This window comes from Sinocyclocheilus rhinocerous, unplaced genomic scaffold (assembly GCF_001515625.1).
Source record: "Sinocyclocheilus rhinocerous isolate Xijiao unplaced genomic scaffold, SAMN03320098_v1.1 scaffold2032, whole genome shotgun sequence".
NCBI classification, from domain to species: domain Eukaryota; kingdom Metazoa; phylum Chordata; class Actinopteri; order Cypriniformes; family Cyprinidae; genus Sinocyclocheilus; species Sinocyclocheilus rhinocerous.
The window spans coordinates 573,752-588,862 of NW_015634013.1; the positions used below are offsets into that span (position 1 = coordinate 573,752).

The following is a 15,111-nucleotide window of genomic DNA, read 5'->3' on the forward strand; positions in this document are numbered from 1 at the left end:
CCCAATTTTACTGTTTTTACTGTATTTTTAATTAAATAAATGCAGACTTTCAGAACAAACATAAAATCTTTTGAATGATAGTGTACATAGTTATTCTTGTTACATTATCTTTACTAGATTCTCATTAATACAGTAAAAATGCAACACAATTATTTATTTATGTACTTATGGTGATTAGAAGACCTACCTCGCATAAATACTTTTTATTAATTTAAATACTATATCATGTATCATATACAGTGTACTCACTAATGCTGCATTTAAGTAGAAATACAGTAAAAACGGTAATATTGGTAAATATTATTGCAATTTATTTTGATTGATAAACAGAGAATCACTGTTTCAGAGTTCTCATCCAACAGTCCACAAAACATACAAAGCCAAAGAACATGATCTATTTTAATAACCATGTTGTTGAACCTTGGCCTCTGTACTAATTTTGTGAAATTTGTATCTGTAATTATATTATTATGGGTGTAATTTACTACACAGAAGGCATATCTGATTAACTTTGTATTTTTAGATCCACACATCCATGTGTGCAAATGAAACCGTTCTACTTTTCATATACATGGATATAGATCCAGCTAGAAACACATTTCCAGCCTTCCAGCCCCATAAATCTTTTAAAAGAGAAGCCATTCTTTTTTTTACTTCACCCTAAAAGTGCCTGGCAGATCAGTTAATGAGTAATTAGCAATTAGGCGGGTTTTTATTAGCCAATAAAGGGCAGGCTGGGAACAGATGTATTAGCTTGCTAAGTGTGTGAAGTGGTGATAGAAATGCCAGACCTGCTCACATATGGGACTGATATCACTGTAGAGCGGCCACATCTGACAACAGGCCAGCAGATTGAGACCTACCCATACATAACATCAGGATCTTTTGCTCAAGTTGCTTATTTTTTGATACTTTTCCGATGTATTTTTGTTGTTTAGTGTTCGGAGGAAACAAGCTCTTAACCATTAAGTATTTTGTAGAGCAGGGAGCTAATAAGAATTTGCAATTTAAGAGGATATAAAACTGAAATGGGATAAAGGCTAGATCCCTAATTTTAAAAATGTGTCATGTCAGAGAACAGAACCACACACAGACAGACATAATGTTATTTGCTTACAAGATTGAAATCTCTCATTCCCTATGCAATCGATCATTGATTAGCTTCTAAAGAAATCAAATGTGTCTTTATATTATGTTGTTTGCAGGTCTATAAGCTTCCCTTTCCAACCGCTGCTTCCCAAAGAAAGCTGAAGATCTTGAGGCTCGGTGGAGAAAGCAGGAACCCGGCCAATGAGCAAACAAGGCCTCGAGAACCCAAGGAACCATCGTCTAAACCCGACGTGTCCTACCACGTAAAGGGACCAGTAAACGCGGTGTATTCGGAGATCCTTCTCAGCAGGATATGTGTGAATCATGCCGTCAACGGGACCATTCGCCAACAGTGACTAAAAGACAATTAGCGGCTGGTGACGCTAACCTGTGCGTGTTTTTCAGGTGTGTGTCTGTAAGATTAGCTGTGAATACGTGTTAAGAAATCTGTGTAAAAGGGCTAAACGGTGCACACCAATTGCTCCGAATCGACTTAACCATATGCTGGATCAAAGAGGTAAATTGGAGGACGAGTTAGGTGACTGTTTGCGCATGTGTGTTTTTGTGTAGAGCGATCCAGATGGAAAAGGGGTGTGAGGGGGTTCAGTGAGACCCCCTGGAGCCCTGCCAAAATGACTTTGGCAGCTGCAGCTTTAAGGGCAGGCAGTGGCTGCGGTGCGACGCTGATGAAAAATAGCCGAGACGGTCGCGCTGCCCCCCTCAAACGGCCTTGCGAAAAGTTTCCTGCAACGCTCATGCAACGTTCCCACAATGCTGCTACCACTTAACCATCGGCTGAGATGTTCCCAGTATGTTTTGGGAACGTTTGTGGAGTGCCTTTGATGTCACCCTGCCTCACACTGTCGCTTTTATGGAAGCTCGGGCGACGTTTTGAAGTCTAGATTTACACCGCCTTTCCTTCACATGCCAGGTTCACAAGTATTTATGAAGTATTTTCTATGCCAAAGGTCTTATGAAGTATATTGTATTGTACTGTCTTATGTTTCTCACACATTTATTTTTCTACCAGTGTCTTCCAGTGCCTTTAATAATAATCTGTGTAAAGTGTTATAAATGCTGTTTACAAAAAAGAGGATATTTATACTGTTTTGATGGTAAACATTTTTATATTGTTGCTGAGTTTACTCTAAATTGCTGGAATGCATGATGTTTCATTTGTCCATAATTTACGTTAAACAGGAGATGGTTTGTGGAGAGAGCCTAGGATTATTTGAAATATCCCATAAAATTTATCTTCCCACCAGTTGTTAAGCTGAGCTCAGTATGGGCACGAACACTATTTCCACGTGAAGTTTAATGAAACCATGTGTTGACCTGTAAATATTCCACAGCGAGTGATAACTCTCTTTTTAATGTCAGAATTTATTGTCAAATGTTTTGGATGTTTATGAAGAGCTATAGCCTACCAAGATATTTGTCTATGCCTGTGCATGAAATGTATGATTCCAACAATCATCATGAATGTCACTTATCCTGAACAATTAAATATTTATATTTTCGTAATTTAAAACACATCGCTTCTTGAATTTATCAAAAGTGTTTCTTACATTTAATTTGATTGAACCATTTCAATTTGCCATATTTTAATGACATACTGTGTAGTTCATGCAAGCAGATTTTTTTTAGTATTAGATTAAGCAGTTTTAACAACTTTTTTTCTCTTTTTGTACCTCTTCATCGACACCAAATCAAAAATGTGTTGCTAATAGTCATTATGAAAAACATCATTATATAAGTTGATTATCAATAACTGTGGGTTTTTGCTCATTTATAAAACTGCATTTGCATTTCATAAAACATTTTTTCTCAACTGAAACGTTTAATTAATAATATTTAGTTGTTGTAATTATATCTGGTTAAGCTAAATCGAAATACCTTTTTAAAAGTGTAGATCGAAATTAAATGAAATACCAATATTCTGTAACTTTACAATTCAGTCACGGAAAAAATATACATATAAAAAAATCTGAAGTAACGTTTCAGTAATGAAGAAATTACGTTAGGAAGAGCGCGCATTTTCACCTGACGCTGCAGGTAACCATAACAACAGTACGTCTCACGCGCGCTCTTAATAAAGAGCATTTTTGGCGGTCGTATGTCGATGAAGAGTGAGTCGGTATCACTTTATTGTTTCTTAAAACAAATTTACATGTCACAAATACATCACAAAACGTAAAGTTTTACTTTATACGTGCAATTAACTGAGTTAGTGGTTCCAAAGTACAAACTGCGTTGCGAGCGACAATCTTTAACATTTGCGCCGGGAAAATTACCTTAACATTTAAGTTAACTTGCTCTAGCCTACTTAACAATTTGTTGGACATTTAAAAGTATTACATTTTCCAGTTATTTTTTAGAAAAGTCGACGTCTTTGAAAGTTATTGTATAATGTGAACACCGTCTGTCTCTCTCTCCCTCTCTCTCTGTGTGTGCACTTAAGTAAGTTACTATTAGTTAAACAACGTTTTTGCTTTTAAATGTATTACTATGCCCAGTCTAACCGTCTTTCTCTATTGTCCTGCCTTTTATTTTAATCTTGGTTTCAAACTATATGTTAAACACTAAGTTAAAATGCTCCGTTAAACATTCAAGTCCTTTTTATCCGTAACGCAGTTCTTCCAATCTCACAAAATCCCGAGTGAGCTGCTGAAATGACTGATTCTTTCTGCCCCATCAGTCGCGCTCGCTTTGTGCTCCCTCTCTCACCGGCCTCCAACCCAAGATCTGTCTGTCCAATCAGTGTTGAGAACGGTCCTATCTTATGAATATTAACGACCGGTTCGACCAATCACGATGTGGGAGCATTTCACAGGAAAGTGTTTAGTTGCGCGTTTTCCAACAGCAGCATATAACAGTTTGTGTCTTTTTGAGTTCGTACCGATGGCGAAGGTGACTTGTTGGTGGTTGGATGTTTGTGTTCGTACCTGCAACTTAATGGATACTTAAAAGGGACATTTATGAATTTAAAAGCGCCGTTTGTGGATTAACATAACGTTAGATTGTCTATTAGATATAGTGGACCGGTATGAATCGTCTTTGTCCAAACGTTCAGGTCGGGACTTGTTAAATGAAGCGGACATGGATAAAACCGGTTGTGGGATACATGCAGTTTACCATCTATTGCTTCTGTGGCTCTCAGTTTGCCCTCTGTGCTCTCAGGGAAGTTGGATGTAAGTATTTTAAGTGCTATGTTGCTTTCCAGTCAATTCATGTTTGAATAAAAATGTTTGAAAATTGTCTCCTTTTCCTCGGGCCTGGTTATGGCATTTCAATCCAGGCCGACAGGAGAGGAGAACCGCTTCTGATATTTGTGTCACACTACTCCGCATCACAGGTGGTTGGGCATCACATCTGTAGGAGTGCACGAGAAGTTGGGTTGCGCGCATTTGCCCCTGTCGCACAAGCAGAAGGAGCTGTGCGCGCGCAAACCGCATCTTCTACCGAGCATTAAAGAGGGCGCGCGCCTGGGCATCACCGAGTGCCAAACGCAGTTCAAACACGAGCGCTGGAACTGCTCGACCCGACGGGACCCCAACGTGTTCGGCTACGAGCTCACCAGTGGTATGCATGCAACCTGTCATACTGAAATGTGTCCCTGGACCACAAAACCAGAAATAAGGGTCAATTTTCTTTTTCATTTGAGATATATACATCAACTGAAAGCGACATAAATAAGCTGATGTATGGTTTGTTAGGATAGGACAATATTTGGCTGAGATACAAGTATTTGAAAATCTGGAATCTGAGGGTACAAAAAACAAAAACAAAAAGACATTCAAAATATTGAGAAAATCGCCTTTAAAGTTGTCCAAATGAAGGTCTTAGCTATGCATATTACTAATAAAAAATTAAGTTTTGATATATTTATGGCAGGAAATTTACTAAATATCTTCATGGAACATGATCTTTACTTAATAATCTAAAATTTTGACCCATACAATGTATTTTTGGCTATTGCTACAAATATACCTGTGCTACTTATGACTAGTTTTGTGGTCCAGGGTCACAAATAGACTTAATTTGAATGTGCTTGAACTTTATAATCCTGTTTTTTTTTTTGTTGGTTCATTGTATTAATGAAAGTTAGTAGTAAAGTTTAACCGACACGATTGAATAATCATGAGACGAAAAATATTACAAATTAGGGTGGTAATACTGTCTGATAGTTTTCATTAAAAAATCAATGAATGTCATTTATCAAATTTTGATTCACAGAAACTGAACAAAGACTTAAGACTTATTTTAAGAAGTGCTGTATATGGTTAGAAAAAAAAAGGTTAAATTATTTCTTTGGTGTGCAATATTAGTTTCACAGAGCAGGCTGTTCACCTTCAGAAGTTAGTAATTATGATAATATTATGTCTAAAAGAAGAAAGTTATTTAAAAACTATATGCATATATAAGCAAAAATATATGCATATATGTGGTTATTGGACAGTTCAACAAAATTAATCAAGAAAAAACAAGTCTGCCATTCTGTAATATATAATGAGGGATCATCAATTTGTAATTGCTTAAAGAATCTAAATGTTTTTAATCGACTGTGAATCCTATTTTTGACCCCTTAATAACTGTTTTGATTTAAAATGTTTATGGAAAAGATGATTTGATTCTTGGAACAGCTCTGACAAACATCTGTTTTAGGTTAACCATCTCTGTACTAAATTTGCTATGGTCTTTATCTGGCCCTGAATTTAATGCATGCAGGATTAGCGTGATTACAAAACAAAGAGTCAAACTGAAATGGTAGAACTTGTTTCTTGATTTTTGTGAATCCATTTCTAAGATTTGCCCAAAGTTTCTCTTCCAGAGCAGTTCAATTCGAAGCTCGATTCAAGGGCAAACTGAATTTGATATACTGTACATCTGATTTTATGCAGCCACAACCAAGGAATTTTATAGGCATCTCGCTATTGTGTCTAAAAAAATGCACCATTTAGATTTATAAGAAATGAAAGAGTTTATTAATCTATTATATTCTATTCCAGTTTTTTAGGTTTCTTGCTTTAAATGTTTAGGTCACCTCTCTTGAAAGTAATTGAAAATGAAAAAAAAATCAGAGTAGTCAGATATTTTTGAGAGTAAATAAGACAAAATCAACTTAAAAGTTAAAACATTATAAACCAAATGTAATAAAAAATTAGCCTTATTATAAATATTATTTTATATAAGCTATTAAAATTATCTTTCTAGAAACTTTATGTGTAACTTTATGACTAGATTTGATTAGAGCCTAGATTAGAACTAGTTTGCTCCAATTAAAACTTAAGCTGCATAGTGATTTTTATTAGGATCTGCAATTCAATTTATATATTTATTGTAAATAACATTTAATCAGAACTTCAGAAATGTACAGAGCCATTTGCTTAATGTATAAAATGGTCATTTTAAAAAAAACAATTCATTTCAGTTAAAAGGATGTTAAGAATTTTTACAACATCATCTGTTCTCACAATAAAAAAAGAAATTCCATCAGCCAAAAATATTTGCTCATTTTTATAGTGTGATATCAGTGTTTCTCTGCATGAATATAGGTAACATTCCCAGGCTCTTCTGCTCTGATACTGCTGCACTGAGACCCTTCTCACAAATGTCCTGCTGTGAATCTTACATTGCCATATTTTTTGATTGTTTCAACATTTTTAAGTATTTAACTTGCATCGGCATCTTGCTTAAATTCTCTTTTTTGTTTTTTAAGGTACAAAAGAGACAGCCTTTATCTACGCAGTAATGGCTGCCGGCCTGGTTCACGCAGTCACACGCTCTTGCAGTGCTGGAAACATGACGGAGTGTTCATGTGATATGAGCCTGTTGGGAAGCGGTTCGCCCACAGAGGGGTGGCACTGGGGAGGGTGCTCTGATGACATCGCCTTCGGGACTTCGTTCAGCCGTCGCTTCATCGACAATTCGGTAAAGAACATATCAACCCGTGGTGAGGACGCCCTGCTCACTATGAACCAGCATAACAGCGAGGCTGGGAGACAGGTGGGTGACAAACAACTAAACTCTTTAAAGTACTAGTTAGAAATATGTAGAAAGAAATTAAATGCACAACAGTGACTGCTCACTTTTTCAGAAGCCTCTGCATCCATAGGGATTTCTAAAAGTACTTTAATAAAGGCTTTAATAAGAAGTCATGGATGGAAACCAAACAGCTTTGAGATGAATCATAACATTCCAAACTTTATTTGTAACAAAAAAAGAATTTGAAAATTGAACAAACAGACAAAGGTACAAGACTTTGTACTTAACATTGTTTATGAAAGCATAAAATACAATCCCATGTAGTATTGCAAATGACGTAATCTGATATGCTTCATGAGAGTGTGTGGTCGTTTCTGAGCTATTTTGCCGCAGTTTTGATTTCCATAGTGATTTCTTTGATCTCTTTTAAGAATTATGAGTAGTTAAATTAAACATGATTTTTTAAGTTGAAATCACACTGACTTGGAGCTTCTACAGAAGCTTATGTCATTGCTTATATAGCTCATAATTTGTTCCATTTTCTCATCATAAAAATTGTTTTTATATGGAGAAAATGGGAATTTTATTTCTGAATCACGGCTGTTTCCCTTCATTGATATACTGAAGGACTGAAGACGATTTTTTTTGCCTTTCCATTCACGTTTTGATTGATATGTGAAGCTGAGGCATCAATTTGCATGTGCCTGCTTCAAAAAGACAGCAAAAGTACTAGAGAACGCTCTTAATTCAGTGCTGTTTTTCCCTGTATAGACACTAATTCACTCTAATAGAAGAAAATATGAAAAGTGTGACAGTGAAGAAAATGTCTGTCCTTCCCCATTCACTCAGACAGCATTCCTGCAACATTCGTAACACATTCAAGTTCTTGTGATCTCACAGCCGCCTTTATAAACACATCTAATCTCTAAAATTGAACATTGATCATTCAGTGTAAGGTTTCCTCTGTCCTATTAAGGTTTTAAGCAAGACTACGAACTTGTATGCAATTACCATTTAAAATGTGACAGTTTTCTCCAGCAAATGAATATTTGACTCATTCTGGCTGACAAGAAAAACCATTTCAAAGCAACCAAATAGGAACAGAAATAGTAATGGGCTGTTTCAGCTCTGGCAATTTGTCGATCAAATCACGATCACATCTCCCCACATGTTCTTGATTAATCTGAGAATCTGATGATTTGCACCGAATTCCACAGCCTTGACTGAAGAACACTTGTAAGTGTTTGGAGACCCTAAGCCACTGCTCTGGTTGGAAGCGTTTAAGCGAGACAAAATTCCCCTCAAGTCAGCGAAGGGCCCCCATAATCCTTCACCCAAACAAACGCTCCTATTTTATGAAAGTCGTCAGCTCACAAAATACTCCTTCCGCTTTCATGGTGCAGAACATGAAGGGATGGGAGAACATAAAAGCTTAGTCCGTAAAAATTATATAGTCCTTGGAAATGTGGTTTATAGCGAACCAAGGTGAACTCTCTCGCCGATGTACATTAGTTCCGCGTTTTTGCCTGAAATCCAGGAAGTCTGTCAAAATAAATTGCAAAAATGTTGGAAGGCTGAATTTATGCTTCAATCACAGCTCACATGTCTGCATGCTTATTTATTTCTTGCTTACATTGTCTAGAAAAACAAGTTGCTTTCCCAGCTTCTATCTGTTACCGATCAGATATATAATGATCTCCGTATCCTCTTCCTCTACAGGTGGTGGCCAAAACAATGTTGACAGACTGTCGCTGTCACGGCGTGTCGGGTTCGTGTGCGGTAAAAACGTGTTGGCGCACAATGGCTGCGTTCGAGCGTGTGGGCGCCTACCTGAAGGAGCGCTACGAAAACAGCGTTCAGGTGGTGGACCGTTCTAAACGTAAGGTGCGACGTAAGGACAAAGACCATCGCCAGACACCTATTAGCAAAGAAGAGTTAATCTTCTTCAACAAATCGCCCAATTACTGCTTGGAGGACCGGCGGTTGGGCATGACGGGGACCAGGGGCCGCAGGTGTAACAGAACTTCAGCCGGGCCGGATGGCTGTAACCTGCTGTGCTGTGGGCGGGGCTACAACACGCACGTGGTACGACACGTAGAGCGCTGCGAGTGTAAGTTCGTCTGGTGCTGCTACGTTCACTGTCGCCGCTGTGAGACAATGAACGACATGCACACCTGCAAGTAGAGCAACTACTTGGGGAGGGATCTTGTGAGAGGAAGTGGACCTTCTTTGTGCTCTCAGCCCCGTTGGGCCTATACAAATAAGCGTGTTGACAAAATATCCATGGCAACCGGCAGTCCAAAACCATGGAGAAATGGTATAATCCCTTTAAAGTCCACATGCGTAACTCTTCCCATGGGCTTCAAGTGGGAATCAAGCCATTTTGTATATAGTGACTGGAATATAACTGGAGCATAAAGGGAACTAAAATACTGGAAACAGCAGAAAAAGTGTAAATAGATGCTTTTGTTTGGGTTTGTATTGAAGGCTCTTACAGTTAATGATGAATTATAGTGGGAATTATGTAGATAATATACCAAGATCTTTTTTATACAGTGTTTTATAGGTTGCAAATGAGAATCCCTTGAATAAAAGACGGAAATAATTCCCAAAGGATGTAGTCTGCAATTTTAGCTTTATATTTCATGATTTAAATGTACATATTAAATTATGAACAATGGACGTGTGCGATTTCACCTCGTTTTTGACTCTGAAAAATGTAATAAAACTTTAGAGACCCTGTACATTCTTTTTGCTTGTGACTGCTGATGTTTCTTTTCCTTACCTCCTAAACAAATAAACAAATATAATTCCCAAAAGTGTAGACAACGGATGCGGTCTGCAATAGCAGCTTTATCGATTTACAATTTAAATGTATATTTCAAATTACGAATCATGGTTGTTGTCTTTCCAGTTCTTATTTCTTGTGACTGATGTTTATGTCTCATTCTGTTCCTCTTAAACTCTAATCCCACACACACACACATCTCTGAAAGAGTAGTGCTTTGCTAGAAGTAGCAGAGTTGTGCCAAATACCATGGCTGCATTCTCTTAAACGGCCCTTAAATGCTAATGCAAGTGGCCCTTTTATGTAGCCACATTCCAGCCAACAGGGCGGTGACAATTTACGGCAACACACGCAGAACATATCAGAGATCTTCTGTCCAGTGACAGAAGGAAAAAATCCTGTGAGTTCTTGCACATGCTGGCAAATCTATTAAAGTCTCTGGAAAGTCTCGCTCATGCTGCATTTCGTGATTTCACTCTGAATGCCTGTTTGTTCATTCTCATGTGGTTGTATTTACCGCTGAGTGGAAGTTGCATCAAGCTTTCTTAAAAACTTTTTTTGTCCGTGTAAAATCACTTCAGATTATTCTTCTACACTGACTCTCACAAAGACTCTCAACCCAATTCCATCCAATAAATGATTCCCTTTTGGAAATGTTGCCGTTTTCTCACTCTTGTCTTTTTTAACATCATTCATGGTATCGATAAATGAGACATTTTTACCAATTTTTTTTTACCCTAGAAGAGATTTGCAGATAGAACCTTCTCATCATTCTGGTCAATTCTGCACCTCGTGGGCAGTAAGTTGATGAATCACAGACTGTGATTCCCAAATCAATTCCATTGAAAACTTGCGTTAATCGCTGCAACCCTCCAGATATATTTTTAAGAGCAGTGCTCAGACCTTCAGGCCTGGAAACCTGGTGCCCACCATCCTGGAGAGAAACGCAGGCAAAAGGAGTCCACGTGGACGCATCTGTTCTCTCGGATGAAGCCAACAGCTCAGGTGGCTGCCAACCTTGTGGTTTCCTCAGTGCCTTCTTTCACCCCTCTCTTTCTCTTTAGTATGTGTTTAATGGTTAAATCATACTTGAAATGAGATGATTTGTCAAATTAAATCTGCTGTACTGCAATATTACCTTTTCAGGTTTTGTTCCGTCATTGCTAATGAGCCGAAACTGTTTCTTAATGTTCTGGAAGTGTAGTTTGGTGAGGAAAAAGCAGCACAACTGTTAAAACAAAGACAAATATTTCTGCAGACGAAATTCAATTGTGTAATAAATGGAAGAATATGGGTTCCCCGCCTTCCTTATACTTTAATGAAATTATTCTGCCTTTTATACTCATTGTTAGCCCCAGAGGTTTTTGATATCCATGCAATATTTTACATTCCTTTAAATCTAAGTTGAAGAGATTTTCTTTTTTTTCCGAAATTATTCCGTTTTTCTGTGTGTGTGCTGTTGAGTCGAGACTGAATGCATCGCGGTGGGTGGTGCGACCACATGCACACACGCACAATATGTTTTGGATGTTAATTTGATCCACGCTGGCCTGTGGAGACCAGGGTCATCGCTCATCCCGATCATCGCTCATCTTTTGTCTCAGTATGTGAATGATCAGTTATGTCCATCCAAGCATAGCATTACATCCGAAGCCAAGAGTCACGCTTTTTTCACTGGCCCATTCCTGCACGCTCTATGAGTGGTGCCATGCTCTGTACGCCTTCCCAGAAGTCTGTAGGGGCTCGTGGCTGTGTCTGGTTGTGTTGGTTAAGGCCTGAGGGGTTTTGGATTGGCGGCACTGTTTTCCTGCCAATAACTGTTGCTTAAATGTCGACAATTCCCACAACAACTGCTGCAGAGTCAATGTTAAGATTCTACACACGTCTTAGCACTCGCTCTGCCTTAATTCATCCTGTATGTTTTCTTTGTTTCTTTCTTACTATATCTCACCATAGAGCGATGAAATGTTTTTTTTAAGCAATTCATCATAGAGTTGCCAGTCGTTCTGTTCATATAAAAACTTGACTGACTTATTTGGTCTTGTATACATATGTGGGGAATATGAACAGTGAATCCATCCATCAGTGACATGATGGTATCTGCCTCCCTCTGGTGGAGTCACAAAGTCTATAAGCCAGAGAGGACTACAAGAGGAATACTGATTCAAGACATTGACATTTAATCATTATTTTAGTACTAAAATGCTTAGAACATGAAGGTTTCGTTAAACTCAAAAAGGGTTTTACACCCTGATGCCACAGGAAAACTTTTAATTCTATAAAACCTATTGTATCAAGGCCTCTGAATTATTATAATAATCAAAACTCTGCTGAAAAACCTGTTGCATACAATTCCTTTCACCCCTTGATTTATAGTTCATATTATTTTTAGTAAGTAAAAGGCCGTTTTGTAGCTATAGGCTTATATTGTGCTCCACATGTGTAGAATGCGCACTGAATTAAATTTTCTGCTTTCTAGTGATACAGTGTGTTTGTACTGCTTTGTCATTTAGATGGTGGAGGTTATAATTTGAGAAAATGGCTTTTATCTCTAGAAAACTAAATATATATGGAATGACTGCTGAGGTGCATGTAACACCGCATGACATGATGTTCATACATTTTATTGACATGTGCAATACATTTTAGTAAGTTGTAGTGCATCTTTCAACATAATGTAGATCTACCTCTGATATACATTCTGTTCGTTCATTTTTTTTCTGTGCAGTAAATTTTGAATGGTTATCCAAGAAGAGATGCTTCAAATCACTCACTATATTGCTATTTAATATGTGCTGTCACTCGGGTATGTTTTGTGTAAGTTATAAATAATAGGCTATATGTATGTCACACCTACAAAATGAATATAATTATTCATATGGATAATTAAGATTTGCTTAATTTAAGTTTTTGCATGTATTCATTTACTTTAGCACAGTAGAAAGGAGTACAGCATTACTTAATGCCACCATAAACTAAAAAATATAGGATTGATGTGAATGGGTAAATAGACAGTCTGTGCCTTAAAAATATTAAAATTGTTTAAAATTGCCACCTTAACATGGTCAAACTGCCATTTCACGCATACTGTTTAATACTGAACAGCTTGAGGTTCAAATATGTGTTCATTTTAACACGTAAATGATTGATTGCCAGCAGATCATTCACATATAAATAACGCATAATTGATACACAATCAACTTACAGTATTTGCACAACACAAAGCGACTGTGGAAATAACGTTTTTGTACAACTAAGATAAAAGTGTAGCCTGCAACTACACAACTTTCTTCTGCAAGTCAGGTTAAGGTCAGTTTAAGTATCGCAAAGCAGTCGAGAGTGCATATGTAATGAGTGAAATGCATATGTACATGAAAAAGTGTAGTGTCCTAAAACATCTCTTTCAAAACCCCAATTCATGTATAAATGTCAATTTCAGGAAACAAATCTGAAACAAATCCCTTCTGAACAGAAAGAAACTAACTCTTTTCTAGTAGGACCACATACGTTCATTGTTAGCATATTGTATAGTACATTGTGTTCTTGTGGTTGGGGTGTCAATTACAGTTTAAATGGGATAAAAATGTGTTTGATTTTTTACAGCTGGTTGGGAGTCCATTCAGAGCAGATTTCAGAGAACCATTTTAAATAGCTTTTGGCATGTAGAAACGACAATTGAGTGGGTGGTCATGCAGTTTTTCATTTGTTTGTCTAAGCAGTTGGGAAAAACAACAAGCAACACATGCATACGTGTTAAAACACAGCACTGTATGTGTGCACTCTCACGATTATAAAACACTAACCACCTCATAGCCAAATATATATACACACATGCATGTGGTCTACAAGGAATTCCTTAGTATGAAAGTTCTGGAAGTATGAAAGGAAAGTCATGATGCAGCAAGACATAAAGGAAGTGTGTGTGTGACAGGGTACCTTCATCTGACCACTTGGCTTATTTATGAGTGAGGACATCCTGTGATTCTTCTGCTCTCAGCTCTATTTATTCAGTACACATACACACAACAGTTTCATTGCTCCTGGAAATCGACCAGCTTTTTCCCAGCTTTCTAGTTGCATTGGTCACCAACTATTCAGCAAAATAGTTGTTGATTGGCCTTCATAATCGTAAATGTGTTGCGTCAAAGAAATTTTTCTCCATCTCTACTTGATGGCACCAAGATCAATGATAGCTTGTTTATGCCACAAGATTAACAAAAAGTATACTTACGACTTTATATCTCACAATTCTGACTTTTTGAGGAAAAAAAGTCTGAAATACAAGATATAAACTCAGAATTATGAGATATCGAATTACAAGTCAGAATTGTGAGACATAAAAGCACAATTATGAGAAAAAAGTCATAATTGTGAGATAAAAAGTCGCAATTACCATTTTTATTTTTATTCTGTCAAAAAAAGTGTGATGTAAACTCAGAATTCTTTGAAAAAAGTTCAAATCATGAAATATAAACTCACAATTCTTAGAAAAAAGTTTGATATAATTAGCTTAATTGTGATATAAAAACTCATAATTGTGAGAACAAAGTCAAAATTTTGAGATAAATTGTTTTTTTATTTAATTGTTTTTAATTAGTGGAAACAAGCTTCTATAATGATCTCATTGCCAAGCTGCAAAATCATTTTCTTAATCAGCATTTTTGTCTTAAAAATATGTCAGCATGTTTTAAATTAGAAAAAATTATTTGCAAAATCAAACCTCTGTAACAGAAATATATCTTGATCTATCTATCTATCTATCTATCTATCTATCTGTCTATCTATCTATCTATCTATCTATCAGTGCTCTTGGGTCTCAACACAACACCAAGCATATTTTTTTCTTCTCTATTTAATGGTTTCTCTGGTATGATTAATGAAAGAGCGATGATTTTATGTGTAGTATGAAAGGGATTTAGGCATTTGCCTGAAATTTTAGGGGAAGGTGTCGCCCCCTGACTCTCGTGATGTTGTGGTACAGGAAAGAGAGAGGGAGGAACTGTTGAAAAGGCAGAAGGCCAACTTGTGTGGCCGCAGTCTGGTGAAGGACCTCAGAGAGCCAGAAAGACAGAGTGAGAGTGAGAGAGAGAAAGTATAATTACCATGAAGCTCATCTTAAACTCAATCTGCGGAGGTCTGATCCTACTGCTGGGGACTGACATACTCTGGATGGCTTGTGCAGCATCACAGGTGAGATTCACACATATACTCATGCAACATGTGTGTAATATGGGTGTTCAGAAGTGACA

At 37.2% G+C, this 15,111-nt stretch overlaps 3 protein-coding genes across 4 annotated transcripts in view; all 3 read left to right on the top strand.

Moving 5' to 3' along the window:
• Positions 1-2,619, top strand: part of LOC107745002 (cadherin-like and PC-esterase domain-containing protein 1) — a 58,830-nt gene extending 56,211 nt beyond the window's left edge. The window contains exons 21-22 of one of the 2 annotated variants that reach the window (XM_016558839.1): positions 1,206-1,494; positions 1,660-2,619. In XM_016558839.1, coding sequence (XP_016414325.1) covers positions 1,206-1,445 — 240 coding nt within the window. In that variant the 3' untranslated portion in view covers positions 1,446-1,494; positions 1,660-2,619. Of the gene's footprint in view, positions 1-1,205 lie in introns of both variants that reach the window. The other variant, XM_016558838.1, reaches the window with a different exon arrangement.
• A 1,403-nt stretch (positions 2,620-4,022) lies between these two features.
• Positions 4,023-9,587, top strand: LOC107745023 (protein Wnt-16-like). Its single transcript, XM_016558855.1, has 4 exons — positions 4,023-4,280; positions 4,445-4,671; positions 6,809-7,095; positions 8,794-9,587. Exons 1-4 carry the CDS (start codon positions 4,189-4,191, stop codon positions 9,256-9,258), a joined length of 1,071 nt encoding a protein of 356 aa, XP_016414341.1. The 5' UTR covers positions 4,023-4,188; the 3' UTR covers positions 9,259-9,587.
• Positions 9,588-14,965: 5,378 nt separating this feature from the next.
• The window catches only part of LOC107745005 (stabilin-2-like), a 45,865-nt gene continuing 45,719 nt past the window's right edge, over positions 14,966-15,111 (top strand). Inside the window, exon 1 of the mRNA XM_016558842.1 lies at positions 14,966-15,052. Within this exon, the coding sequence (XP_016414328.1) occupies positions 14,966-15,052 (87 nt within the window). The remainder of the gene's footprint in view (positions 15,053-15,111) is intronic.